The sequence below is a fragment of the Pezoporus wallicus genome, unplaced genomic scaffold (genome assembly GCF_028554395.1).
Source record: "Pezoporus wallicus isolate ANWC-B61680 ecotype Strahan unplaced genomic scaffold, APGP_CSIRO_Pwel_v1 contig_8824, whole genome shotgun sequence".
NCBI classification, from domain to species: domain Eukaryota; kingdom Metazoa; phylum Chordata; class Aves; order Psittaciformes; family Psittacidae; genus Pezoporus; species Pezoporus wallicus.
Genome location: NW_026642442.1, coordinates 667,323 through 695,054, shown reverse-complemented (window position 1 = coordinate 695,054; position 27,732 = coordinate 667,323). Strand labels below are relative to the sequence as shown.

At 51.3% G+C, this 27,732-nt stretch overlaps 1 protein-coding gene across 5 annotated transcripts in view; it reads left to right on the top strand.

The window, feature by feature from the left end:
- Positions 1–3,327: 3,327 nt before the first annotated feature.
- Positions 3,328–27,732, top strand: part of PAK6 (p21 (RAC1) activated kinase 6) — a 40,136-nt gene continuing 15,731 nt past the window's right edge. The window contains exons 1-4 of one of the 5 annotated variants that reach the window (XM_057430598.1): positions 17,162–17,356; positions 17,962–18,026; positions 18,531–18,612; positions 27,491–27,699. In XM_057430598.1, coding sequence (XP_057286581.1) covers positions 27,496–27,699 — 204 coding nt within the window. In that variant the 5' untranslated portion in view covers positions 17,162–17,356; positions 17,962–18,026; positions 18,531–18,612; positions 27,491–27,495. Of the gene's footprint in view, positions 3,477–17,161; positions 17,357–17,961; positions 18,027–18,530; positions 18,613–22,846; positions 22,991–27,490; positions 27,700–27,732 lie in introns of those variants that run through there. The other 4 variants (XM_057430597.1, XM_057430595.1, XM_057430601.1 and 1 more) reach the window with 4 other exon arrangements.

The following is a 27,732-nucleotide window of genomic DNA, read 5'->3' as shown; positions in this document are numbered from 1 at the left end:
ACACCTCTGATAGCTTCCCTGTCACGTCCTTAAACCATCCTTTACTCCTCCAGATTTATTCCCAATGCATTATAAGATGATGGGGTTTGTTCCTGTTCAAATTTATCATCTTCCTTTTCCTTTCTCTTCTGCTTTGCAGTTTTGATGTGCGCTGCATGCTTCATTAGATGAAGGTTGCATTAACGTGCAGTGGCACCCCACAAAGTTAAGGCAAAGCCACCAGTCCCGGTTGCTATTCAAGGTGATTATAAGCAGGGTGAAGCCTGTACATAAAGCAGGGCATCCGTCCCCTCTCTTTTGGTGACGTGCTGTTGTCTTTCCTCTCGGAAGTGGCTGTATTTTGGGGATGCTGCGGAGATTTTGCAGCCTCCGAGCTCCTACCCAAACGTGAGTGTTAGATGAGCTCAAAACTGGCTAGGAGCTGGAAAGCAGACTCCAGCTCTAATGAATGAAGGCCGAAAGCTGTCAGTATTCAGCAGTTTCAGAGGCTCAGGAGCTTTTCTATCACAAAAATACATTGCTGAGACTTGTTGACAGAAACATCAAGAGCGGAACTGCTGCCTTTGCCTCCACCCACCCCAGCAAAGGGGGGGAGGGAGAAAAGCAGCTCTTTATAAATAGCTGTTCCTGTCGTATTTGTAAATTCAGTGCTTTTTGTGTCAATGACATCACCTTCTTCTCCATGGCAACCCCCTACGATGTCAAAACTGCAGGGCACCAGCGCTGAAACTTAAACCAGCAGCTGAACTGGTTGATTCAAGATGATTTCATTGAGAAGGAGTGCAGGGGGGGACAGAGGGGGTGGGAAAGGTGAGCAAACAGGTTCCTGAAACTCCCACTCCTAAAACTCTGCCCCATCTCTTTCGACAAGGCTCTGTCAGGAGGAGGAGGAGGAGGAGGTGGGTGGGAGGAAGGCATCTTATTCTCCATCTCCGTGTGTCTGGAGAGCAGCAAGCACTACAGGTGACTAAGCAGGAGGAGCAGGACTGACTCACTCCCCAGTTATTTTCTCCCTCCCCTTTCCTCCCCCCCTTCCAGCTTTCCTGTTTGTTTTTGAGCTTTCACCCAACAGCTTGTATTTTCCCCCAGGCCCTGCTGAGAAAGAATTAGCAGCAGGTTTAATGCTCACAAACCCGTGCTTGTGGTTCTCCAGGTGAGGAAAGGGAAGCCAAGTCTAAAAGCAAGAGACACGGATTGTCTCTTGGATGCATCCCCTTTATCTTCAAGAAAAGGGAGAGGAAAAAGTGCTTCTCCTTTCTGAACGTTGTCCAGGGAATGCTCCAGTGACTGACATGCCAGGAAGCTGTAAATAACTGGCTGCTTTATCAGGCTACCTATGGAAAATACCTAATTGCCTCACTGGCAGCCCTGCTGGGTTGCACTTGATTTCTCAACCGACTGCGGTGGGGGGAAGCTATTCCACTTGCTGCCTTGATTGCAGGATTGCATTCTGCTGGGCTCCATTTGGGACTCCAGTAGCATGGTTACATCTGCAGAGCTGCAGCCAGCCTGAACTGTCCCTGCTTCAATCAGCTTAACAAATCTGTCCTAATTCACATCCCTACGAGGTCTGAAGCCTCAGAACAGGTTTCCTCCCTCCTTCTGCAGGGCTGTTGCTGAAATTGAGCCTGCAGAAGTGTCAGCTTGGTCTTCTATTGTGCAGGATTGGAATGGTGTGCCATGGACTCGGGCAAGTTACACAAGATCAGCACACACACACACCCCCCCCCCAGTTCTGACATCCAGGAAGGACCATGGCACCGCATCCCAGAGTTCTGACATCCAGGAAGGACCATGGCACCGCATCCCAGAGTTCTGACATCCAGGAAGGACCATGGCACCGCATCCCAGAGCTCTGACATCCAGGAAGGACCATGGCACCGCATCCCAGAGTTCTGACATCCAGGAAGGACCATGGCACCGCATCCCAGAGTTCTGACATCCAGGAAGGACCATGGCACCGCATCCCAGAGCTCTGACATCCAGGAAGGACCATGGCACCGCATCCCAGAGTTCTGACATCCAGGAAGGACCATGGCACCGCATCCCAGAGATCTGACATCCAGGAAGGACCATGGCACCGCATCCCAGCACATCCAGGAAGGACCATGGCACCGCATCCCAGAGCTCTGACATCCAGGAAGGACCATGGCACCGCATCCCAGAGCTCTGACATCCAGGAAGGACCATGGCACCGCATCCCAGAGTTCTGACATCCAGGAAGGACCATGGCACCGCATCCCAGAGTTCTGACATCCAGGAAGGACCATGGCACCGCATCCCAGAGCTCTGACATCCAGGAAGGACCATGGCACCGCATCCCAGAGTTCTGACATCCAGGAAGGACCATGGCACCGCATCCCAGAGTTCTGACATCCAGGAAGGACCATGGCACCGCATCCCAGAGTTCTGACATCCAGGAAGGACCATGGCTGACACATCCAGGTAGGACCATGGCACCGCATCCCAGAGTTCTGACATCCAGGAAGGACCATGGCACCGCATCCCAGAGTTCTGACATCCAGGAAGGACCATGGCACCGCATCCCAGAGCTCTGACATCCAGGTAGGACCATGGCACCGCATCCCAGAGCTCTGACATCCAGGAAGGACCATGGCACCGCATCCCAGAGTTCTGACATCCCAGAGTTCTGACATCCAGGAAGGACCATGGCACCGCATCCCAGAGTTCTGACATCCAGGAAGGACCATGGCACCGCATCCCAGAGTTCTGACATCCAGGAAGGACCATGGCACCGCATCCCAGAGCTCTGACATCCAGGAAGGACCATGGCACCGCATCCCAGATCGATCAGGAGCCCTTTGCTTTGCCTGAGCAATGCTGTATTTGCCACTCTGGGTGTGCGGTTTATACCTCTGGGGGGCAAAGAGCCTTTGATTCTCAAAGTGTGAGCGTTGTTATGTCTGCGGGCTCCCTCCCTGCCCCAGAGCGCAGCCTAAGTCAGCCCTGCCGTGATTTCAAGGCTCCCTCGAGGGGAAACGCGCGTTATCCTCTTTATGCGGTAGGAGCTTGATTGGGATCTTGCTCTTTCTTGCCTTTTGTGCAAAACGCCGCTCCACGCACGGTCCCATCCTCTGCTGAGCCCCCAGCCCACCGAGACCACTGAGTCACCGCGTCTCAGCGGGATCTCAGCGCTTCGAATGGGATTTAACCCTGCGCTTCCCGCTGCCCTCCGAGCGTGAGGACACCTTACCTCGGAGAATCCCAGCAGCCCGCTGAGCGCCAGGAGGAGGGCACTGGGTAGTGCTGGTGAGTAAGCGGCTGCGCTTGGGGTGTTTGCATGTGTGTGAGAGTGAAGCAGAGCTCTCGGAAGCAGCTCGGAGATGAAACTGCTGCGAATCTTTGCCTGAAGCAAGGGATGTTTCCCGTGTTTGAGACAAGCAGCGACCTGCACTCGCAAGGAAGAAGAGACTCGATTCACTCCACAAGTATTTCTCGGAGAGCTTTTATTCCAGGTAAGACCTTTACTGTGGGAGGCGGATGGGGCAAAGGGTCCAGCATCGTGAGCTTTAAACCTGCGATGCCTTTTTACCTTCCCAAGCTGTAGCACTGAGAGAAAGCCGATGTTCCTGGCACTCCCTCTTTAGGCTACACATTTAAAACAGCCAAAACAACCAATCTTCTGAGGTCTGGAGCTGTAAAAAAAGGGGTGAGGGGGAATGCTTTAACTCTGCTTTTTGCCTGTTCTAGTGGTGCATAAATGCTATCGCCTGTGCTTCTAGATGGGGTACTTAAACGATGGGTGTTGTAAGAGGGTGAATGGAAGGAAAATTGAGTCAATAGACATGAGCTTGTGGTTTATTAATTCCATTCATTTTTAAACATTAATAGAGGATTTGCTCTCCTGTAGGAGGCCAAAGGGAGATGGTTCCTGCTTTTGGAACTTGGAACTCCAAGGTCTTTAATAGGTTTGGTTTGAAGGCATGCGGTCGAAGCGAGCAAGGAGATAGGATATTTGTAAAGCATCTGTTTGAAGTACAGCTGAACAGCCAGCTTCTCACTGTTGAAAACTTGTTTGTGGAGAGGCCAGAAAGCCGTAGAGAGCTCCTTGTCCAGCTGCAGGCAACTTGTTTGCGAAGCCTCATTTAAGGTGGACAAAGTACCTTGAATGTCCAGAGATGGCTCTGGAAAAAGCTGCTACCACCTAAAAGTCTTCTATGGTCAATGTCCCCTCCTCCCCAGAATAACCCCAAACCTGAAACTCCTCCTAGCTGGGCACTGCATGCTTAGGTTGTGGTGTATAAATTCTAGTCCCTGATGAAGGTCCAGGGAGCAGGGATTCTGCAGAGGTGCTGGAACCAGGAAGGAATGCACTTGCTGAGCCTGGAAGTGCAGCGCAGGGTGTAGGCGTGCGTCTTTGCTGTCTCTTTGCACACTGATTGATCTAATGCTTGTATTCGGTCCCATTTTGCTCTTGGGAAAGGAATAAAATGTGCTCCTAAAAGCAAACCGATGTTATGTTTAAGGGAGTAAAGTGTAGCTGGAAAACTTCAGCATCTCGAGCTGAGGAGGAGGTAAAAGCTTGTCGAGTCTGAGAAGTGAAATGAGGATGATCTCTGACTTGCTGCCTCCCTTTCCCTGCGCAAGGTAAGGAACGGAGTGGTACCTAGAGGGGAAGCTGTGCTCTGGGGAGGTTGCAGTGACTGGGGGAGATCACCCAGGGAAGGGTACTTGTGCCCAGTGCTCAGACAGGGAACGGTGGCCAGGAGGGTGCTTGGTGCCAGCAGCCAGTGCGTGGCTTTGCCAGGCGCTGGAGCAGTTAACGCACTTGGATGCTGTTGCTGCAGTTTGATTCCACTTTGTTGAGATGAGGATATTCCTGCCAGCTTCCCAGGCAGGAGTCATCAGTTCTGCCTCTGCCACTTGGGGAGCATGAATGAATAACTCTCAAAACATTAATCTAGGGCAGCTTCCAAGAATCCTGTGTACTGAAGTCTGGAATACACTGTGCTCTGATTCATTATCCAGGCACAGCAAAGACTTTGAAGAGGTGTTTACCCAGCGTGGGGACACATTGAACTTCAAACTCCCAAAGAAAACCTGCCCTGGCAACTTTGAATAGGACAGTTGGAGAGGATAGACACAGCGTCAGGGGGTAGGAGAGCAAGGATGGGTAAGCAGGAGTCCAGAGGAGCAGGGAAACCACAGAGGGACAGCAGTAGCAGTGTGCTGTCTGCTGCTGCACAGCCAGAAGCACGGCTCTGGGGGGTATGGAAGGTGCTGCTGCTTTTGGCAGTGTCACTTGACATCAATTTAAAATGGAGTTTTGCATAACCCGACTTCAGCACCGTATCATCTTCCACGTGATGGTTCTTGTATTTCTTCTTGCTGCTAGGGTTTGGTGGCAGAGGGACTTTTTTGCCTTTCCTGAGAGAACTGCGGAAGAAGGGATGCATTGGAGGAAGCAAGTGGTGCTGCTGGAGAGTACAAAGCACAGCGAGCTAGCTAAAGGAGATCCTAATTGAGGAGGAGGAGGAAGGAGGATTGGTATTTAATTAAAACTGCTGCTAAAACCCAGGCTCTTAGTAGTAAAATAAATAATAGCAGGACATGAATAATTCCTCTCGGGGGAATGTCGGAGACAAAATTACACTAATGTAATAATAAAAGGGGCCTGGATGCGATTGCTCAGAGGAATAGTAACAGGATAGAATGATGTTTCACTGCTAAGAAGTTCAAACGTGGTTCAAGTCAAAAGGGACTGAAACCTGTTAAAGCTCCTCAGGGCTCTCAGGCCATTTCAGGAGGCTGAGTTGTCTGAGTGACTGAACCCGGGGCTGATGCTTTCCTTGGCAATCCCAGCAGGGGCAGGAGGCTGAACTCCTGTGCTTTAACCAATGACAGCAAGTTAAGTGTGTCACACTCCTGCTGCTCAGTCAGCGTGCTTTCAGTGAATTAAAAATGAGGGTTTCAGGCCCAGACCTGGGAGAACTGAGCCATGTGTCACACATCTGGAGGCAAGAAAGGACATTCAACCATCTTCTGCTTCCTCGTTTCCCTCCCACTCCTCATTTCAAATGGTGAAATCATTGCAGAGCTCTGTCTGCGTTCCTCAAGCTGTGATGCCCATTCTGGTAAGGTGCTTAAATAGCATCATTAACCATTCCCAACTGAGTAATATGCAGTGACATGATTTTTTTTCCATAGCTGGCTTGCATAACGATGCGCTTTGATTTTTGCGGCTCTTTCCGCTTCATCCCTTTCATTTCCATGACGTCCATCTGCTTACCAGACAAGGTTCAGGAAAAAATGGGAAAAACCTCCCAGCATGCAACAAGAAAAACCCCCACAAGTGACTGTAAAGGGCTTTAACAAGAACAGAGGTACTGGGACACTGCAATGAGAACTGCTGTTGCCCAAGGTAGGAAAGTGAGAGAAGATCCTGCTGCTCGGGGACCAGAAAAGCAGGTAGTAGAACCTGTTTCTTTTTATCTGCGTTCTCTTTTCTCTCCCCCTTACCCCAAACTGCAAAAAGAACCCAACTGAGCAAGCAGTCACCCAAACCTGCCCCCAAACCCCCAGCAACCAACCTGAAACACCTGGCATTCCGCCTGTCTGAAAGCTGTCTGGCTTACGAAGACTGGCATGTGCTGCTCTAGTCAGTTATTGGTGACAAGATGTGCTTACAAAAGCAGCATTAACCAAGAACCCGTGCTCCTCTGGACTTGCTTAAAGCCAAGCAGGAATAATGCTGCTTCAACCAGAGAGTACTGTGGAGACAGCTGAGGGATGCATTTTTGTTCCTGCAGGTTGCCAAGGGGAAGTCGGGAATCTCTGGGACACGCAGGGTACCATCTGCATCAGCAGTGCTCTGCAGGGAGCAAGCACAGCCCCCAAACCCCCGAGTTTAGTCGAAGGGTAGAGTAAGGTCAGAGTGGTTTGTGGTAGATATGGGTCTGACTGGGTTTAAACCATGACAGTAGCTCACAGGTTGCTCCAAAGAATCCGAGTGCAGGCAACCTCCAGCCCTGAGCAGTGTCATCTCTACTCCGCTGAGGCCCCGCAGTCAGCATCCACTGGCCAGGGGCAGGTAGCCTGCCCGTACACCTGGAGATAGTTGACACCCCACTGTCTAAAAAAGGTGCTTTGGTTCCTAAACTGAAACACGCTGTTTCAAACTGGCAAGCAAGCACCCCCAGCCGTTCAGCAGAGACAAGTGATAGCATCAGCTTGATGCCTCTGAGCTCAGTCGTTTCCCCCTGTGAATGTGGTTCATTTGGGCTGTCTGCAGTGGCAGTGTTATCTTCCTGATGGCTCTCTGGTTTTCCTCCTTTCCTCCCTATGCCTGATGACTTCCAAACAACTATGGTTTGGTTTTCTGATTCTCTGATGAAAGCGTTCATAGATCATACTTACTAATCTCTTCTAAATTTGATCATGCTTATGTTACTGTGCCCAGAAGGCAGCACTGAATAGGCTGCAGACCTTTGGTTGTGTTACTGAGAGACCTACTCTGTAGGTTTTATTCTCACCCATATCAACCTTTGGGTCTTCTTTCAAAGCGGTGACTTTCCGAGTCATTGCAGGAGCTGAAGAGCTGTGTTTAGATGGGGAGAACTGGTATGAAAGTCTTGCCTTAATCTGGCCCAGGAACAGAGGGGTTAATTTGTGCAGTGGCCAGAAGGCACTACACAGAGCTGAAAATAACCAAGATGGGGATAATTTGGCTTTAAAAACCATCTGGGTCTTCATTCAGTGCTCATTAACATTCATAGTAGCCTTATGATTGGCTTCTGGAAGAATTAGGCAGGGTGTTACACTCCATAATGAGTACTTTGGGCCTTGTCCAAAGAAAGTACAAAAATGCATACTATAATGTTAGGAATTAACTCCTTTGCTGTAGCTGGGAATAAGAATCTTTCTAGGACTTGTGGAAGTCAGTGGAAAACCTCTGGTTTCAAGAGATTTTGGATTGGATCTGAAGACCAGATGTTATAGGAAAGAAGTCTCTCTGGGCATGCAGATATAATGGGCATGCAGATTGGATCTAAGGAGGAAATTCTTTCCTGTGAGGGTGGTGAGGCACTGGAATGGGTTGCCCAGGGAGGTTGTGAATGCTCCATCCCTGGCAGTGTCCAAGGCCAGGTTGGACAGAGCCTTGGGTGCCATGGTTTAGTGTGAGGTGTCCCTGCCCATGGCAGGGGGTTGGAACTGGATGATCTTAAGCTCCTTTCCAACCCTGACTGCTCTGTGATTCTATGCCACCTTTGAGCTGTTAATGCTACAGCGAGCTGTCCAGTTGGGGCACACCCCTAGTTCATTTGTGGAAATCAGAGCTCCTGGGTGGGTAAGGAAAGGTATGGGAAACCAGACTGCAAACCTAGATGCTGTCATGGGCTATTTGAGCCATGAGAGGAAAACGCATGCTGTTTATTTCATTAGAAACCTGCCTGGGTAAAGCAGTGTCACAAGTGGTTTAGATCTTGGACCACCTCATCAGGCGCGGATGATGCTAGTACACAAGACGCTCCGGTTTGTGCCTGGTACCGAGGAAGCGCCCTGCTTTCTGACACCTATAAAATCTGCCCTGTCGGGTGGTAACAGGAAGAAAATACTACTTCTGCCGCTTACTCCCAAGTCAGGAATTTGCAAAGCTCTTGGGTCTTTTGTGCTCTCTTCCAAGTTCTAAATATGTTCTCCTGAAGCGTCGGCAAAACAGCAGCCGGAGTGACGTAAAGCTGAGCCAGGAACTTATTTAAAGAACACTGCCATTTATTTCTGTGTCATAGAACCATAGAATGATTTGGGTTGGAAAGGAGCTTAAGATCATCCAGTTCCAACCCCCTGCCATGGGCAGGGACACCTCACACTAAACCATGGCACCCAAGGCTCTGTCCAACCTGGCCTTGAACACTGCCAGGGATGGAGCATTCACAACCTCCCTGGGCAACCCATTCCAGTGCCTCAGCACCCTCACAGGAAAGAATTTCCTCCTTAGATCCAATCTAAACTTCCCCTGTTTCAGTTTGAACCCGTTACCCCTTGTCCTGTCACTGCAGTCCCTAATGAAGAGTCCCTCCCCATTGAAAGGCATGGGTTTAAACTCTCCCTTAGAACTTAGGGTCACCTGAATCACCCGGTGGTCACCTTCCTAATGGGTGGCTCTTTGGGCTGAGGTTGCTCTTTATTGAAAGAAGGATATGGAAGAATATTCCAGATAACTCCCTGAGTCTTTCTGTAGGAAACCTTTGCTTGAGCACAACTGCTAAGCAGTGCGCATCAACGTCGTGAAGAACAGAGCAAGCAAACGCTCATTCTGAGCCTGAGCAAGACTTGAGTTTGGTTTGAAAGGTCACATATGGAAATGAACTAAGCTAATGCTTGCTTGATTTGAGCACATTTCTCTGAATTCATTTATTTATAGACTTTCTTTGGCACGGCAGAGAGCAGATGAGCAAGAAATGTGGTTTTGAATTAGGAGTTTGATGAATGATGATTAAGTAGAAGGTTAAGTGATATTTTTCACTTATTTTTATGATGCCGTCTTCAGCATCTCTAGATCTGCAGAATAGGAGACGTAAGACTTTCTTAACAGCTTGAATGGCTGTGTCTTATGTTGCTCCTTTATCAAGTTATTTAATTATTATTATTCTGAATCTATTTCCTTTAATTAATTACTCATTTATGCATAGAGATGCACTGACAAGACAAGGGGGGATGGCTTGAACCTGCCTGAGGGGAGGCTGAGCTGAGCTCTTAGGCAGAAGCTCTTCCCTGGGAGGGTGCTGAGGCGCTGGCACAGGGTGCCCAGAGAAGCTGTGGCTGCCCCATCCCTGGCAGTGTTCAAGGCCAGGTTGGCCACAGGGGCTTGGAGCAAGCTGCTCCAGTGGAAGGGGTTGGGCTTGGAGCTGGAGGAGCTTTAAGATCCCGTCCAACCCAAACCAGTCTGTGTTTCTACGATATAAAGTGGATTCTTTTCTGGATTACCTTGAAGAGGATTCCGGTTCAGTTGCTCCTCTATGCTTTCACCCACACAGCAGCCAGCAGGACCTAGGCTCGCTCCAAAGGAAGGACGTTTGTTCTGCCTGCAGCCAAGTGCCAGCAGGTCCATGTGGTCAGGTAGGCTGTATGACTGCGTTCAGCTTGGACTCCATTAATCATGCAGTAGGGGCTGGGTATAAAAATGTTCTTGCAATAGCAGAAACAGCGGCGTGTTTCAGTCCTTCGTAATGTGCGTTGCCTGGCTGTGGGCACGTTGTACTTTCTTAGTGTGAGCTGACAGCATCTGGACAGGGACCTTTTCTCACAAGGGCCTGTAGGGACAGGCCAAGGGGAATGGCTTGAACCTGCCCGAGGGGGGACTGAGATGAGCTCTTAGGCAGAAGCTCTTCCCTGTGAGGGTGCTGAGGCGCTGGCACAGGGTGCCCAGAGAAGCTGTGGCTGCCCCATCCCTGGCAGTGCTCAAGGCCAGGTTGGACACAGGGGCTTGGAGCAAGCTGCTCTGGTGGAATGGGTTGGGGTTGGAACTGTGTGAGCTTTAAGGTCCCTTTCAACCCAATCCAGGCTGGGATTCTATGGTTCTGTAACAGCTGCACAAATGTCCTGGGTGGTTTACAGAGGTTTTTTTAATGGGGAAAATGGTGCTTGGAAGCTTTATTGTGTGCCCGTGTTCTGCTGAACCACTGTGCTCTGTCTTGTGCTAGCATTTAGGCTATTTTAACCTGCAGCCTGAATGAAGATTGGAGGAGAGAGCTGAGGATGAAGTAGATAAAACGCTTCTCTGACTCCTAGCAGGAAAAGAGCAGAAATCCCTCTTAGTGGAGGGGGTTGAGATAAGCTTTGGATACTCATCCCTATATTCAGTGGTCCATCCTTTCCCTCTTCCTCACCTTCCATTCGAAAGGCTGCTCTCTACCTCCCCCAGCCTTCCCCACAAATAAGCTTCCCATACACTGCCACAGTACTGTATAGCTTGCTGTAGGGTGGCTGCTGCAGGGAGGGTGACTGTGCCACCCAGTCCCTGGCTCTCCGAGCTGAGCTCCGTGTACTCAGCTGCTCAAAGCCGTGTCACCTATGAGGGCAGCTCCTCCCTGCCTCCAGCAAGTGGGATGGGAGCTCTTGTGCTGCCCAGAGCCACGTGCCTGGGGTTTGACCAGCATGAGCTTCAGCCCTCAAATTATTCTGGGCTCTTGAGAGTTGGGTTTGAATGCCCTCAGATGTAGAGGGTGACTAATACCAGTAAACGGCGTTAGGCTTTGGCTACCATCGTGAGCCACTAGAAATACCCTGCATTCTGCTTCAGCCTTTTGCAACAGCCGACTGACCTAGTTCTTCCGAACAAAAGCTGGAATCTCTGTTCCTCTTATGTGAGCCAGGGATTTCAGTCTGCTTTAAGGACTGCAGCATGCCTGAAAAACCAACAGATTAAGCCGCCTCTGTTCCGTGGGCGTTCAGTGTTGTCACAGCCCTTTTGCCTGTGTGCAGAATGCCTTTCCCAAGGTGACCTGGCTACTGGATACACCCAGTTCCTGCTCTCATGCTGCCGTTGATGGTCTGATAGCCCTGACTTTATGGGAAGCAGCGCACATGCCTCTTACGGAGGGTAGCACAGACTTGTCTGATGGAGCATGACGTTACTTCCATTATAACCTAATATGTCTGTGAATTTTTGCAAGTAAAAGATCTGGAAGGAGCAGGAGGTGGCTGTGAGCCAAGCTCTATTGATATTATCTGCAGGGAATGTCTCCCAGGCCACAGGAATTCAACCAGTAGCAACATAACGTGTGCTGTGTTCAGGTGATCCTCTCGAGCATCAATTCCAACTCCTCATCACAGCGGCAGTGAAGGTTTTCACAGAGTCTGCTGTTTTCTTGCTCTCCTTAAGCTTAATCTGCTTTAAACAGAGGAAGTTTAGATTGGATCTAAGGAGGAAATCCTTTCCTGTGAGGGTGCTGAGGCACTGGAATGGGTTGCCCAGGGAGGCTGTGAATGCTCCATCCCTGGCAGTGTTCAAGGCCAGGTTGGACAGAGCCTTGGGTGCCATGGTTTAGTGTGAGGTGTCCCTGCCCATGGCAGGGGGCTGGAACTGGATGATCTTGGGGTCCTTTCCAACCCAACTGTCCTATGATTCTCTGATTCTTGCCTGTGTTCTCAGCTCTCTGCTCCAGCCCTGAGGCCTCAGCCTGGCAGAATCTGCTCGTCCCAGCGCTGGCTCTACTTGGCTCCCCCATTGGAGTCGCTGGGTCGAGCAGAGCCTGGCTGTGGTTCTTGGTGCCACAAGAGCCTGAAGCAGCACAAACTTCCTTCTCTCATGTGACCCAGTGTGGGTTGCACTGGGTGATGTGCACATGGTGGAAAGGGGCTCTGAGCTCTCCACTGCCCCACCAGGGTTGAGTGCAGGAACGTGCCCTCGTCTCGTGGAGCCTGCGGTGCCCTGGCAGAGGTGATGGAGTGGCTAAAGAGACCTCCAGGTCTTCATGCTTGGGGCATTTGTTTCTCGTTTTGAATTGGACCAAAAGAAACGGGAGCTGGCTCGGTCTGTAAACCTTGAGCCACTTCCCAGCACACCGAAGCAGCTCGTGCAGATGCAGCTCTGCCACAAAATCACAGCATCCCAGCCTGGTTTGGGTTGGAAGGGACCTTAAAGCTCCTCTGGCTCCAAGCCCAACCCCTTCCACTGGAGCAGCTTGCTCCAAGCCCCTGTGGCCAACCTGGCCTTGAGCACTGCCAGGGATGGGGCAGCCACAGCTTCTCTGGGCACCCTGTGCCAGCGCCTCAGCACCCTCCCAGGGAAGAGCTTCTGCCTAAGAGCTCATCTCAGTCTCCCCTCGGGCAGGTTCAAGCCATTCCCCTTGGCCTGTCCCTACAGGCCCTTGTCCCAAGCCCCTCTCCAGGTTCCCTGCAGCCCCTTCAGGCACTGGAGCTGCTCTCAGGTCCCCCCTTCATGCAGCAGAAGGGGAGAATTCCCTCCCTGACCTCACGCTCTGGGGTTGCAGCCCTGCAGACAGGGGGGTTCTGGGCTGCTGCTGGCTCATGCTGAGCTTCCCATCCAGCAGGACCTAGTGGATCCTACTGGGATCTCCAGGACACTGCCTCCGTACTGGCAGCAATGCACCGTAAGCAGGAGGATAACCTGAACATGACAGCTAGCAAGTCAAATAGCACTCCCTCAAAATGCTCTTCCCACCTCTGCAGGCAGCAGCCTTGGGGAAGGCAGCTGAGCTGTAAGCACTTATTTAAAGTGAAACTGCCTCTGGATTGCTCCCTCCTTATCTCCAGTCCTGGCTAATGTCATGTGTTTGATTAGGAGACTTGCAGGCTTGATTCCTATCTCGTGCTTCTTCCCACCAGCCGATGCTGATGCTCTGTGGAGTTGCAACACAGCCCAAGTCCCAGTCCTTGGTGTATTTTTAACCTTCCCTGGCCAGCTTGCTCTGGACCTCAGGAGTTCTGAACGAGAAGAGGGACCACACTCCTTTGATGGAAGTGCATTTGTGCTTCCTGGCGAAGCCCAGCGCTTGGAGGAGCCCGGCTGGGAGGTCTGGCTCTGAACCACAGCCCATCTCCAGCGGATGAAATTGCCTTAGATCTTACTGGGACTTCCTGCCTGCCTCGGATTTGCTGTGCTTTGGTATTAGGCTTCTCTGGAAGCTTTGGTGAAGCAGGATTCCTTTTTCCTAACAGTTTGCCCGGGTCCCACAAGCTCCAAAGGGTGCCCAAGGACATTTCTCCTGACTGAGGTAGCAGAAAGGCTTTTTGTAGATGGTAGAATTGGTGGGGCTGTTCAGGCTGGAGAAGAGAAGGCTGCGGGGAGACCTCAGAGCAGCTTCCAGTGTCTGAAGGGGGCCTATAGGGATGCTGGGGAGGGACTCTTCATTAGGGACTGCAGTGACAGGACAAGGGGTAACGGGTTCAAACTGAAACAGGGGAAGTTTAGATTGGATCTAAGGAGGAAATTCTTTCCTGTGAGGGTGCTGAGGCACTGGAATGGGTTGCCCAGGGAGGTTGTGAATGCTCCGTCCCTGGCAGTGTTCAAGGCCAGGTTGGGCAGAGCCTTGGGTGCCATGGTTTAGTGTGAGGTGTCCCTGCCCATGGCAGGGGGCTGGAACTGGATGATGTTAAGGTCCTTTCCAACCCTGACTATTCTATGGTTCTATGATTCTGTCTGAAGATTGGAAGTGCCTGTTGGCACGTTAAAATGTTGAAAAGGGTTTCCTTTTCCCTCACAAAATTCTGTTCCAGTAGAGAGGAAATGGGTTGAAGGGGAATCAGTAACAGCAACAGCCCAGGACATGAGGTCCTGGTGCCTTCCTGGTGCAGGGACATGAATGGGCAGGGTGAGGAAGGAGGTGAGGTTTGCAGTTCTGATCTGAATTGGCTGTGCTTGGTGTCTGGGGAGGGGACGTGGAGCACGGAATAGCCTTTGCTGTGCACGCAGATAAATCAGGCAGTCTGCAGTGCAAGCAGTTAGTCAATGTACCCTGCAGCACTTCTTGCTTGCCAATTCTGGCTGCCATAGCCCAGGCAGACAGGACCTGAATGAGCAGCATGGAGCAGAGCAGCCGTAGGAGGAGCGGGGTGTGCGTGTGTGTGGTTATAGAGATGTGTGAGTAGCATTACTTACATCATCTCGTGCAGCTCCCGAGGTAAGAAGGGAGCAGTGGGCAGGGAAATGTTTAATATTGGGCAGTTGCTAAAGAGGAAACTTAGAAATGCATCACTTTTGACTGGGAAATTTTTCTTCGCAGAGTGTAGGACTGCTGGGACCAAACCTGTGAACAGAAACACTGGGAAGTGTCCTCGTTTTTCATTCAGACCGTAGGCAGCGGAGGTTCACACCAACTCAAAGCTGCCTTGGTTTCGTCTAAACTTGGGTCTTGACGAGTAAAAATCAGGCTCTTCCGTTTATAAAGCACTCGTGTCTTGCTCTAGAAGGCTGTCTTAGCATGTAAGCCCATGAAATGTAATCCTTATGCAAATGTGAAGCCGGTTCCAAGCCTGGCTGACTCCTTGTAGCATACAAATGGCATTTCTTTGTGATGCTCCCAAAGCTATGGTGGTGTAGACGTCTCCTCACTGACTGGCGCATCAGCAAAGCAGAGATGCAACAGATGACAGCGACTTTGCCCTCTCCTCCACACCTAGCAGGATTATGCTCTGTTTCCTCATCTCTGATCCGCCACCAGGCTGCTTCTGCCTTGCAAGTTCCAGTCTTCTAGAGAAAGAATGTGGCCCCCTCTCTTGACTGTAGTTTATCTACTGCTATTAACGTGGACTTCTGATTACATCTGTGCACAGGGCCTGCCCTGTGGGAGACAAGCTCATCCCCAGACAGAAAGGAACCTGGCTACCTCTATTTCCTATAGCCTAGGGATGCTGCTGTGAGGTAACAGGCAGGAAACCTTGGTCTCTTTGGCAGGCTCTGGCAGGCAGGGACCTGCTGGGTAACGTCGTAGTGGTGACAGCACTTTCAGGAAGCAGCTTTCCACAGCTCAGCAGGTCTGGAGATGGGGATTAGGAACCTCAGATCACCAGCTACAATGCCAGGCTTCCCTTTATGTTCTCTATACGAAACCCAGTCCTGTTCCGTCCCTGTGATACTGCTAGGCCTGCGTTCCCAACCCACAGATCTGCATCCCCAGTAGATCTGTGACTCTGGCTGCTGTACAAAGACACCACAGCCTAGTTAGGTGGGATGAACAGGTAGGGAGGAAAATGGGAATGGGGAAACACGGCTGAAAGGCCGCTGGGCTGGCCTGCCTCTGATGGACAAACCTCTGCCCGCAGAAGTGGCGACAGCCTCCTGCTTATTTGTAGCATGCCCTTTATTTACTTTAAGGGTGGTTCAGCAAAGGTGGATTTTTAGGGCTTTTATCTCTGCTCTTTGGACCTAAGAGTATCCGAGGGTTAAGCCAGCATTGTCAGTTGTTTGCAGAGGCCCAGAACCCTCTCTGTTTGCAGTGGAGCACTGATGGCTTTGCTGACACGCACCCTGACCTCTCCCGGGTTGTAATCCCCCCCGTGTCCCCTAACGATGCCCCTTTGCAGCCCTGCCCATCCCTCAGCGCTGGCGGTGGAGCTGGTGTCCCACGGACCACGAGCTGCTCGCTGGAACTGGCTGCTTCCAGGAGCTGGCGAGCCCCGGGGCACGGCATCGGGCTTGCAGGGTGATGCCAGACTTCAGCCCTCGCAGCACTGTCTCACGCCAGGCAGCGACAGGGGAGAAGTAAAAAGCACCAGGTCCTGCGCTGCTCATCTGCGATGCAAACACATGGGTGAACTCCCCTATAGCCCGGCCACAGAGCAAGAAATCAAAGCCTTCCTGCCGGGCACGACAAGGGGATCGGGGCAGGTCCTCGAGTCTGCAGCCAGGCAACGCTGGCGGAGATGCTGGGTTCGTTCGAAGCCGCAGCAGCTCCAGGCCCTGGGGCTGTGGAGCAGAGAGGGAAGAGCTGACGAGCTTTAATAAGCGAGCAGCGAAGCGGGGCTGTGCAGAAAGGATGGAGGGGAACAGGAGGTGATCTCCGCAAGGCTCCAGCAGGACCTCAGTGCCCAGGTGTGACTCTGAGCTCTTTCTCATCCCCTCTAGGGACCAGAGAAGGAGAAGACGATGCGAAGGAGGCAGGGGGGTCCCGAGAGGCTCTGCTGCCGGCGCCTGTCGTTTGCCTTGCAAGAGGGACCTGAGGCTTCCCGGCGCTAGGAGCTGCTGCGTCCCATCTGCTACCACGCCCTGAACTCAAACCGGGCAGCGTAGGTGAAGCAGGCACTGTACAAACATGTCAGACTTGCCTCCACCCCTTTTCCTCCTCCCGCTCGCTCCCGCCGCCTTTCCCCCGCCACCTTAGCGGCGTGTCAGCGGATCCCGGTGGCGGAGCGCCCGCACCTCAGCCCTGCCTGCGGAGCGATGAGGAGCCGGGGGTAAGCTCCCTCCTGCAGCTCTGGGGCTCAACACCGGCTTGCTCGCTGCGGAGCAGGAACCGCCCGTGCCCCGATGGCTGCTCTTCCTCTGTTTACAGAGGACTGGGTTTGTCAGTTTGAGCTAACGTCTTCGCTCCCCGGTGGCTGTGCTGCTACGGCTTAACCCCTTCCCTCCGGAGCTAAGCCCCTGCCAAGCGTCAGCCTGCGCTGGCAGCGCCAGGCTAGGGCAGAGCGAGAGGGGAATGGTTTCAGGGGGTCATGACATTTCTTCTCTCAAGGGATGGTCCTGGAAGGGGAGAAAAGCCGGGAGCTGGATTCCTTTGGGAAGGACTTTACTTCGTCTTTACTCCTATAGCCCAGCAACACCGTCCTCCAATCGGCTTTGCTGCATGACAGTGGGAGAGGTTCCCCTCCGGACCCTTCTTTCTCCTCTCACTTGGAGTTGTCCTCTACCGGCATTGTTGCAGCAGGACTGCCAGTAAGATCTTGTGTTTCTTTACTTCCCGGTGTCTTGTAGGTGGACCAGCGTTTGGGTCTGTGGTGCCCGGGGTTTAGAGCCTATCGCCCCTCAAGACTATGGGGAATATGGAGAGGAACATGCATTGCTGAATCTTGCGGGGTGATGCTCTTAAACCACCGCGATAAAGGAGGGGTTAAAAATGACTCTGGATGATGCTTGGGAAAGCAGACAGCATGTCAGGAACATGCATGCTCATTGCCTTTATGGGAGACGTAGCAGCATCTCCTCCGAGATCTCTTGTATCTGAAGGACCGTCATCGTATCTCGTGAGGTCTTATTGACTCCCTGATTAAAGCCTGCATGTCTGTACTCCTGACCTCTGGCTGCTGTGCCCGCCAGGAGCCTTTCAGCACACCCACTAAAACTCACCCGTAGTACTCATGTGGGTATGGGCACGTGAGCGGATTTTGGCTACCTGAAAGCTGCCTCACCTCCTCCTGGTTAAGCTACCCTGGGCATTTGTGCTTCATTATTTGTGCCAGGTAGTAACCAACATAAAGAGCAAGGTATTTACAGCTGCAGAAAGGAGGTTGGCTGATGCTTTTGCTTTTTCTCTTTGCCAGGACATTAATGCTTTAATGTGTTTGGGGACAGAGTACTGACAAACCAGAAGAGAAGTTTGTGGCTGGTGAGTGTGAGCTCTCGGGTGAGGTGGAGGGCGATGTACATAGAGTAAATGATATTTGCTGAGTCTTCCTCTGCTTTTATGAGTTCTGTGCTTGGGTAAAACCTGAATCAGCCCCTACACTGGGGGAAGGATCCCTGCTGCATGACTCTCTCTGAACCCCTGTCCCACTGAAAAGTCTCATTCTCGACAGCGTGATGAACACTCTACACTGCCTTGGTATGTACATCCTTTGTGCTAAGTGTGAGCAATGGTTTATGTATCTAGTAGCAAAGCTGATCAAATAGCAGAAAGAGCTCTCAGTAACCCTGCTTCTGGTCTGCTCCTTGTACAGGGCTATGTGTGTACCCGGGTCCTGCTGCCTAGGCTTGCAGGAGTGAGAACCATCTCTCTTGCTTGGTCACAAAATGGTTTTGGTTGCCAGGGAGAAGCAACTATAAAAGTTTTGCTGTCCTGCCTCCAATCAGAAGAAGAGCACTTCCTAACCTACTTCTCTAATGTGCTTAGGGAAATTCGCAAGCAGAGGAAGGAGCGAAATACTTAGTGCAAATGGCTTAAAGCAGCTTGGACTTACCTACACCAACTGCAAGTAAAAACCCAGGCAGGTTCTGAAATGCGCATCGTGGTTTCTTGAGGGTGCTAATAGAGATGCTGAAGTCTGGTCACATCCAGAGCTGTGCATCAGTACATGGACAGGAGCAGCAGCTCTGAGGTCACCAAGAGCAGCTGAAGGCTGACTAGCAGGTTGTGCTGCACAGCACTGATAGCTTGAGAGAGGACAGGAAGCTTGCAGGGAGGTTTTGGATAGGAGACCTGCTTTCTTCCTGTTCTACTAACCCTGCTCCTGCACCAGTGTCACTGGCTTTGAAGTTACTATGGACGCAGCACAGTGGTGTACAGAAGTGGGACTCGGCTGATGCAGGTCTGGTTTAAAGGGTTTTCTCAGTATGGTTTGAGAACTGATGCACTGACGTTTGGTCGTTAGTGATGATGTCGTTTTGAGACCCATCTTCCGTTTGCCTGGCATAAGAGAGCAATGTGAATGTAGGGTGCTGAAAGAGGTTTGAACTTCGAGTTCAGAAAGTGCCTCCAAAATCTCAGGGAATTCCATTTCCCCCCAGGCTGAGCCATTTTAACTTACAGTGTTAGTAATGAGATTCCTTTGGAATTAAGTGATGCACAGTGTAACTGCAGACAACAGGTATTTATCTTTACTTGGGTTCTAAGTGCACTCAGGTTTTAATGTCTGAAGCGCCCTGTGAACACTCGTACTGATGGTGATGCTCTTCCTTTCCAAGCAGAACAGAAAACCCGATACTCCCAGGGAGAAGACTTGTCTGATTTCCCTCTCGGGGTTGACAGCAGTGAGGAGGAAGGCACTGAGTGTCAGCCAGGTTGTGGGGTCTGAGCTCGTCTGTCTCCTCCGCGTTTGGGGCACACTGCCTGGGCTGCAGTTTTCCCATCAATCATCCGGTGGGAATAGCAGGAGTAAACTGCCTCGCAGGCTGTTGACAGCAGTGAAACGTGTCCATATCACTTTGAGTGAACACGGTGATCATAAATAAGGACTCGGATTGCTTAGTGTGGTTTGGAAGGCAGTTTAACTCTTGCGTCTCGGTACTCGGGTGCTCCAGGGCATCACTGAGGTGTCTCTTCCAGCCCTTTGCCATGCTGCTGGAGTGAGGACTGTGTGTGGGCACCAGTGCCTCTGCTGGGACAGGTCCGGGTGCAAGCCATCGGCCGTGCTTGCTGAGTGTGCCGCTCTTGCTCGGGTCCCGCCTGGTGCTTCCCCACTGTAAGGTTTGTGCCATGGATATTAGCAGCTTCCCCCCATAACCCAGCGTTCCAGAGGCAGCCCGCTCTGTGACCCATGGTGTGGTAGGGGGGTTACAGGGCTCGGACAGAACCGCAGACCGTGGCAGCCAGCATTTCAAAGTGCTTTGCTGGAAGGAGCGTGTTCACCAGCTGCAGCCCAGCGCCTTGGCTGGCCAAGAGCCAGCATGCCAGATGTGGCCCCTTGCACTTGTCCCAACATAACCTCCTATCTGATACGTAAGATGTTGCTATTCACGTGATTTTTTTAGAAGCAGAACCTTAAATGTTCTTACTCTAATCTTGGTGGTATTTTCATGCTCACTTTGAATGGATCTGTCACACAAGACAGTGGAGAGTGAAGCCCCACAGCCTTTAATCCCTGTCTTGAAGCTTTCTGATATTCAGGATTAACAGCCAAATACAGCCACTTGTTTTTAACCCTAACGCATCCTTCATGGCACAATGATGCCAGTAAGCCCATTGGAAATGATGTCAGTAAACCCATCTGAAGCAATGCAGATACTCTTTGGACGTGGAACAGTGAAGCACGCATGGGTAAGACTCGTGTCAAAAGGTGATGTGTTGCACGGGTTTTTGTCTCCAGAACAGCTCACAGCCGCATTTAAAGGCATTTGAAAGGTGGAGGAAAAGGGTCATTGTTGTTTTAATGGCTTCTGCCTCAGCTTTATGCCTGCAGCACTCATCTCGCTGGCTGTGGGTGAGGAGGCTGTGAGCTGCAGCCCTCCCTGGGTGCCGCGGTGGTATCTGTTAGCTGCAACCCTCCGAACACCCAAACGCAGATGGCAGAGGCTGATCTCATAATGAAGGCAGCGGCTTGCACTCGAGGTTTGGGTGTGATTCCTGGTTTCTGTCACCGTGTCGAGCCCTGCGTGCTGGTGTCGAGGTGAAACGCGTGGTCAGAGCATCTCTTGGCTCCCCCCCGTGCTGCGCACCCATGTTTTCTCCCCGTGGAAGCCAGGGGGTGTTGGGCCTGGATCTGGCCTTGCTATGGAGTTAAAAAGCAGCCAGGAGCCATCCCTAGAAGCTCTTTTTGCTCTGCTGATCGAGACATAGCTGGGAAGAAACTGAGCTACTCCTTGTTGTCCTGTCTCGCCTGCAAATGGGGATAATAATAATTCCTTTTCCTTACCTTTTGTCTGGTCAGATGAAACCTCTGCAGGGTGGGGCCCAGCTTCAGAGACTGGCGAGATGGGACAGTGACTTTGAGCTGGGATTTGGAAGGGGCTGGAAAGAATGGGAAAACTGGGATTTGCCAAGGGAGAAAGCCCATTAGCATTTGGGACGCGCCTGTACTGGTTTGTGAAAGTTCGAGAGGTCTTTGCAAGTGCTTTTCTATGTCCCAGAATGGATTTGGTCTAAAAACACACCTAAAAGTATGTCACTGAGCAGCGTCCAAAACAGGCTTTGCAAATAGGCGTTCACTGCGTTCCAGGCTTTACTCCTAATTTATGAGCAAGGAAATGGAGCAGGAGGAAAAGAGGCAGCACCGTGGCCTTCAGAGCTTGTTGAGAGTGAGCACAGCAAAGGCCATCCAGCAGCTGTGTTCTCTTTCTCATTTGTCAAGCAGAACCCCCCCGATATAACAAATACATCTGCCCCGAAGCTCATTTCTAATGTAATATTAATCTGTGCCCTCGTGTGTGTGTTTGGGCAGGATTTAGAGCATTGCATCAGTTTGCTGCGCTGCTGCTTTGCTCTAACACTGGTGGGGGCTGAGAGAGGAGGGAAAGGAAAGGACTCGAAATTGGGGATGTGGCAGCACAACAAGCAAATATCCACTCTTCCTTGAGGAGAAATTGAAGTTCCTAACCCAGAATTGCACACCAATGTGGAAGGTGCCATCGTGCCAAGCTCCCTGCTCTTAGCTCCCGTTTCCGACATCAGCTCATTCGCTTTCCCCCTTTTGCTCACCCTCTGCTGCCATCCCTCGCTGTGGGAAGTGGCACTGAGGTCCTTAACTCCCCAGGGAATTAACCTGCATTTCCCTTGGCCTCCCGACTGCTCTGGACCTTTATGGCTTGTCATAAACAGGAGCCACATCAGAAACCACAGGAGGGCAAGCAGTAGGGTCTGGGAGGTACCAAACACAGTGAAGTACCCCGGGTGCACGCTCAGCCGTACGTATGCGGGAGCGCGTGCAGCGACAGCAGCCTGTTTAACTTGTGCTGCGTTTGAAATGCAGTACGTGACAGTGACCCGTGGCACAGTATGCAACGGGTTTCCCTTTTCATCGCTGGGTTCTTCGGGATCTTCATCTTCCCCCTCCGAACCCAGCCTGCAGGTTGCCGTTCCCCAGGTCCTGTAGGAAGGGTTGTCCTCCTCTCCCCCTCCTCCCGTAGCTGTCCTGAGCGGTCTGATCCATCAGCTGAGGAAGCACTTAGAAATCAGGGGAACGGCTCGCTGCAGCCCGGGGACCAACGTTATCTGCTGCGTGGGGAGGGAGGAATGTGGAGAGCGGCATCCAGATCCGCGGTAGCAGAGCCACAGGCACGGAGGAGCGCGGTGGGTTGCTGCAGTGAGCAGGGGGAGGGAAAGCAGCTTATTTTTAACTGGGAACTACCCAAGTGAGACCGGAGTAGCTCTGCTGTCTTGCTGCCATCGAGTGTAGGTGTGGGTGAACGCGGACGTGGATAAGTACAGTGCATCTCTACTAATGGTGTATGGGGGGAGGCAAGTCGGGTGCAATGACAGTGCATGCTGCTCTGTGAGCTTGAACTCGGCTGGCTCACCGGGTGATTCCTGCCAACGTTTGCCTACTTCTGTTTTGCAGCGGGGTTGGCTCTTCCCCGTGCCCTGCTCCTCGGGTTGCCTGGCTCCCAGCCATTCCTCTTTCCCTTCCTAACTCCCATTCCCCTTGCCCTCTTTCCACCCTTATCTTCCCACCCCTTCCTCTCCTCTGAGCCTGACCCTTCTCTCCTCCTGCCCCTCCTTCCCAGCCGATCCCTCCCTCTGCTCTGGATGTGCTGGCTGGGGAGGGGGGGTTTCTCATGTTCCCTGGCAGCTGTGACAGCTCTCGGAACTGTATCCTCTAGGAGCAGCTCTGCGCGGAGCTGGAAAGCCTAACGTGGTTTCCCAGGCAGCAGGAATGGATCGCTGAGAGAATTCCAATCTCCGCCTGCTTTTGTCTCGTGGTAGTGACTTTCCTTCTTTATGTTTGTGCCATGTCGTTTGGTGCCGTTGTCAGCAGTGAATGGAAGCCTCAAGTCTAGGGGATGGTTATAAAGTCAGTGTCACTGGATTTGGGCTGTTGTATGGAAGGGATGCTGTCTGCGTTCAAATACAGGTTTGGCTTGATGTGCAAAACCTCCTCTGCATCAAATGCTGTTCTGCTGAATGAGAAAAGGCCAGTTTTATGTATTGTATTGCAACATGCTTTAGCCGGCTATTGGAAATACAAGTAAAGAGCTTGTGCGTGAAAACCACAAGTGAAAGCAGGCTGCTTAAACCCAGACCTCCTCAATGAAAGGCAAAGCCTACACCGATTACTGCAACCCGTTGCCTTTCAAGTAACTATTTTTAGCGTATTCCTTCCATTTGCTCTCAGTGCAGCGGTACCTTTAAACCACCTGTCTGATACAGCAGCGTCTGTGTAAGCAAAGATTGATGCTGACTCTATAAAGGAAATGTCAGTGGCTACCCTGGGGTATGTTGGGTTTGGAGCTGATTACATTTTGCTGGTTTTAAGATGTCTGTTATAGGCAGAAGGGAGAGTCAGGCCATGTCAGCTCCTCACTCTCAAACTGACCGTGACCTTAGTAGATGCTTCTGGCTGGGTTTAGGAAGCATGCTTTGTATAGAGGATCTAGGTGGAGTCTAGGTGTTGACTGAATGGAAGGACACAAATGTAGTGCTTGTGCTTATGCAAACTGACGTGCTGGCATAGAGCCACTGCTCTCTTTGAGGCCAAAATATCACCTGGGCTTTCCAGATCTGCATCTCGAGTTAGTTGAGCTGGAATCGTTCTCCTTCAGGGGAGATGACTGAAATGTGCAGAAAAGGATGCTACAAGTGCTAATGGTCGTAACACCGCATTTTACTGGCCACCTGAAGCAGATAAAGAGCAAACTTGTAAGACACTGTGTGTTGTGCCCTGAATAGCTTCTCCTTATGGAGATGAGGACTAGAGCTATGAGAGTTAGGAGCGAGAGAAGGGAGGGTACTGGTTGAAACGGTACCATTTCTCTGTCTGGAAATACCCCTGTTCTGGTGGATCAAGGAGCTGTCAGGACTGACATGTAGTCAATGATTCAGAACTGAAGCACTTGATATAATACTACAGAGATATTTCCTGCTTTCCTTGGAGGCTGTGAAAGCTCCTCAGTAGCACCAGCTGTGGGTTTGAATAGTGCTAACACCGTGAGCTATTAGAATACCTTTCCTTTCCACTTGGGTTTCCATACAGAATTGACCTCTGTGTGTTCAAGGCCAGGCTGGACAGGGCTTGGAACAGCCTGACCTAATGGAAGGTGTCCCTGCCCATGGCAGGGGGTTGGAGCTGGAGGAGCTTTAAGTTCCCTTCCAATACAAACCACTCTGTGACTCTGATGCTATGAATCACTGTGAGTAGCTGCAATCCAGACCTGGAGCACAGAGGCAGTTCCCATAATCTCTCCATTAAGATGTAGTTGGGTTTTCATTGGAACATATTTTAAGCAAAGATTACCCTGGCTGTGAAAGCTCTCCTGGGCAGAGCAGTTGCTTCCAGCATCTTCTCTAAGTGCTTTTTTACTTGCCTAACCTTTTGCTTTCCTTTCCAACTCTAAGGTATCTTTAGTAGGCTTCCGGATCTAGTAGTGCAATGGGCATTGCCAGTGTGTGAAGTCTGTACTTTACCAAGGGGGTTTAGATGGTGTAAAGGTCCTTCTGCAACACACAAGACTTCCCATCGCAGTCACTGCAGGCTCACGGCAACCGAACGTTAAGCCAGGGTGTCCGGGTGTTCCCAGGATCCCAGCCCGGCACTAGGAAGCAAAGTTGGCATTGACCTGGTGCCTGCGCTTTGCTCCTTAAGCAAGGTTGAAGTGGAGCAACCTGGAAAATACTGGACAGATTTCAGCGTGGGGTAAAACCCGCGAGGTTTGCTGGGTTTTGAGCCCAGTGTCCTCTGGAGGTGGGCGCGCATCTCCGCAGCGCGTTCTCTCTGTGCGTGTTCTGGGTCTCTGAGCCCTGTAAATCTTCACTGAGCACAAACAGTGAGGTCCTGTGCAGGGGAGGAGTGACCGCTGCGGTGCTGAACGTTACAGAGCTGAAGTGACAAATATTCTCTATATCTGATGTCAAGGAGGAGCCAACGTTCAGGGCTTTAAGAGTACGAGTGAGAAGCAAGTGCTAATGTTAAAGCTGCCAGTGGGAAGGGAAGAGCACGTACAGTTTTCCCCTTACTGGTGGATATGATTGAAAGAAACCTGTCCAGGTTCTTCCCAAACTAGAGAGCTTTAGCACTGCACTACCTAAAAGCATTTTGGCACCGAGTCTGTTTTGTCCCATCTCTGTGATGGCTCCCATTGCCCAGTTCATCCTGTGCACTGACAGCATCTTGGAGAGGAGGTGAAGAGCTGGGGCACACCACTTCCACTGCATCCATAGAACAGTAACACAGCAATCTGCCCATTAAATATGTTTCTTCAACAGCAAGCAGGAAAATGTAACTTGGACTACTTGTAACTTCAAAGCCATCAAACCAGGTGGTAGAATAGAGAACAACTCGGGGGAGAAGGGACCTCAAGAGACCTGGAGTTGGACCCACTGCTCAAAGCAGGGTCTTCTTGGAGAGTCACACCAGGTTGTTCAGGGCTTTGCCTGCAAGGGGAAGCTTGCTCTTGAAAAACCTCTAAGGATGGAGGCTGCACAGCCTGTCCTGCTCAATGCTGGCCTGTCCTGTTCCTGGAGCAAAGGTGTTCTCCCTTCTAGCCACGTGGGACCTCTCTTGTTATGCCTCATCTCTGACTTCTACCACTCTCCCACTGAAAAGCCTGACTCTTCATAGACAATCTCCCTACATCCGAGCGGGTCCTTCATGGGAAGGGTAACTTCCCTTCACCCCATCTTCCCTCTCTGTCTTTTAGGAAGAGATTGTGCCTATCCATCCCAGCCCTCCAGTTACTCCAGCTTCCCCACCTCTGTGATTGCCTGCGAAGCTCCGGTTCTTCCTTTTCCTTTGTATCCTCAAAAAGCTCCAAACCTTTTGGTTTTCTAGCCATCTGCATCTCTTTTTTGGGCTATAAAGTCTAAACGCAGGGTTTTCTTGTCTCTTGTGTTGGGGTATATTTAAGCCTAGCTCCTTTGGCTTGTTGCAGTTGTAATGGCTCTTCACACAAACCGTCTCCCTCAGCCCCCGAGGGAAAGGAGTCTTTGGTGTTAATTTTAGCTTCTTCAGCTACCTGCTGACAGGTTTGATTTCCACCTCCCACCTCCTCCCTCTCCCAGGCCCTCTGCCTTAGCTAGAAATAGCACGAGCCAGAAACCACTCCTGTTGCCAAAGGAAGAGCTGCCCAACCCGGTTGTCTTTAAATGGGAATTCAACATACTTTACTTAACTGGGGTAACCAGGGAGCAGATACCCTGAGCCATGATCATAACCACTCTGCATTGCACGCTTGTGGTGGAATTAACACCGTTTAACTGGCTGGCCTCTAAAGCCATTTAACCCAGGTTCATATCACAGAATCATAGAAAGGTTTGGCTTGAAAGATCATCTCGTTCCAACCGTCCTGCAACGGGCATGGAGAACACCTTATCTCTAACAGATATTTAAAATGCTTATATTGGGTAATATGAATTTGCAGAAGTAAAGGAAGCCAAGTGTAGGAGTTCAGACACAGATAAAGGTCTCTGTTCCTTTTCTGAAATGGGAGCACGGCTTCACAGTGGGCAGAGCATGAGAAAGGTCACTCTAAGTCATAGAATCATAGAATAGGTAGGGTTGGAAAGGACCTTAAGATCATCCAGTTCCAACCCCCTGCCATGGGCAGGGACACCTCACACTAAACCATGGCACCCAAGGCTCTGTCCAACCTGGCCTTGAACACTGCCAGGGACGGAGCATTCACAACCTCCCTGGGCAACCCATTCCAGTGCCTCAGCACCCTCACAGGAAAGAATTTCCTCCTTAGATCCAATCTAAACTTCCCCTGTTTCAGTTTGAACCCGTTACCCCTTGTCCTGTCACTACAGTCCCTAATGAAGAGTCCCTCCCCAGCATCCCTATAGACCCCCTTCAGATACTGGAAGCTGCTCTGAGGTCTCCCCGCAGCCTTCTCTTCTCCAGGTTTACAGCCCCAACTTCCTCAGCCTGTCTTCACGCGGGAGGTGCTCCAGCCCCTGAGCATCCTCGTGGCCTCCTCTGGCCTTGTTCCAACAGTTCCATGTCCTTTTTATGTTGAGGACCCCAGAACTGCACACAATGCTCCAGGTGAGGTCTCACGAGAGCAGAGTAAAGGGGCAAGCCATTGCTCTCTTGTTGTCTCTATTTCCTCACCTGTAAAAACAGCTGATCACGTCTGTCCTTAAAGCGCTTGTCACTGGAGAGCGTTCTTAATATAACGTAATTAAGTGATACAGTTGATACTGATATTGCTGAAGGGCCTGTCGGAGCTGGACGTGCACTGATGGCGTTGCCCTCTCTGCTTCAGGCACCATGTTCCGCAAGAAAAAGAAGAAACGCCCGGAGATCTCTGCTCCGCAGAACTTTGAGCACCGCGTCCACACTTCCTTTGACCCAAAGGAGGGCAAGTTTGTGGGCCTGCCGCCTCAATGGCAGAACATTCTCGACACCCTAAGGCGCCCCAAGCCGGTGGTAGACCCGTCGAGGATCACAAGGATGCAACTCCAGCCTATGAAGGTAAGGAAGAACGCCTACTCTTCCCTGTCCCTT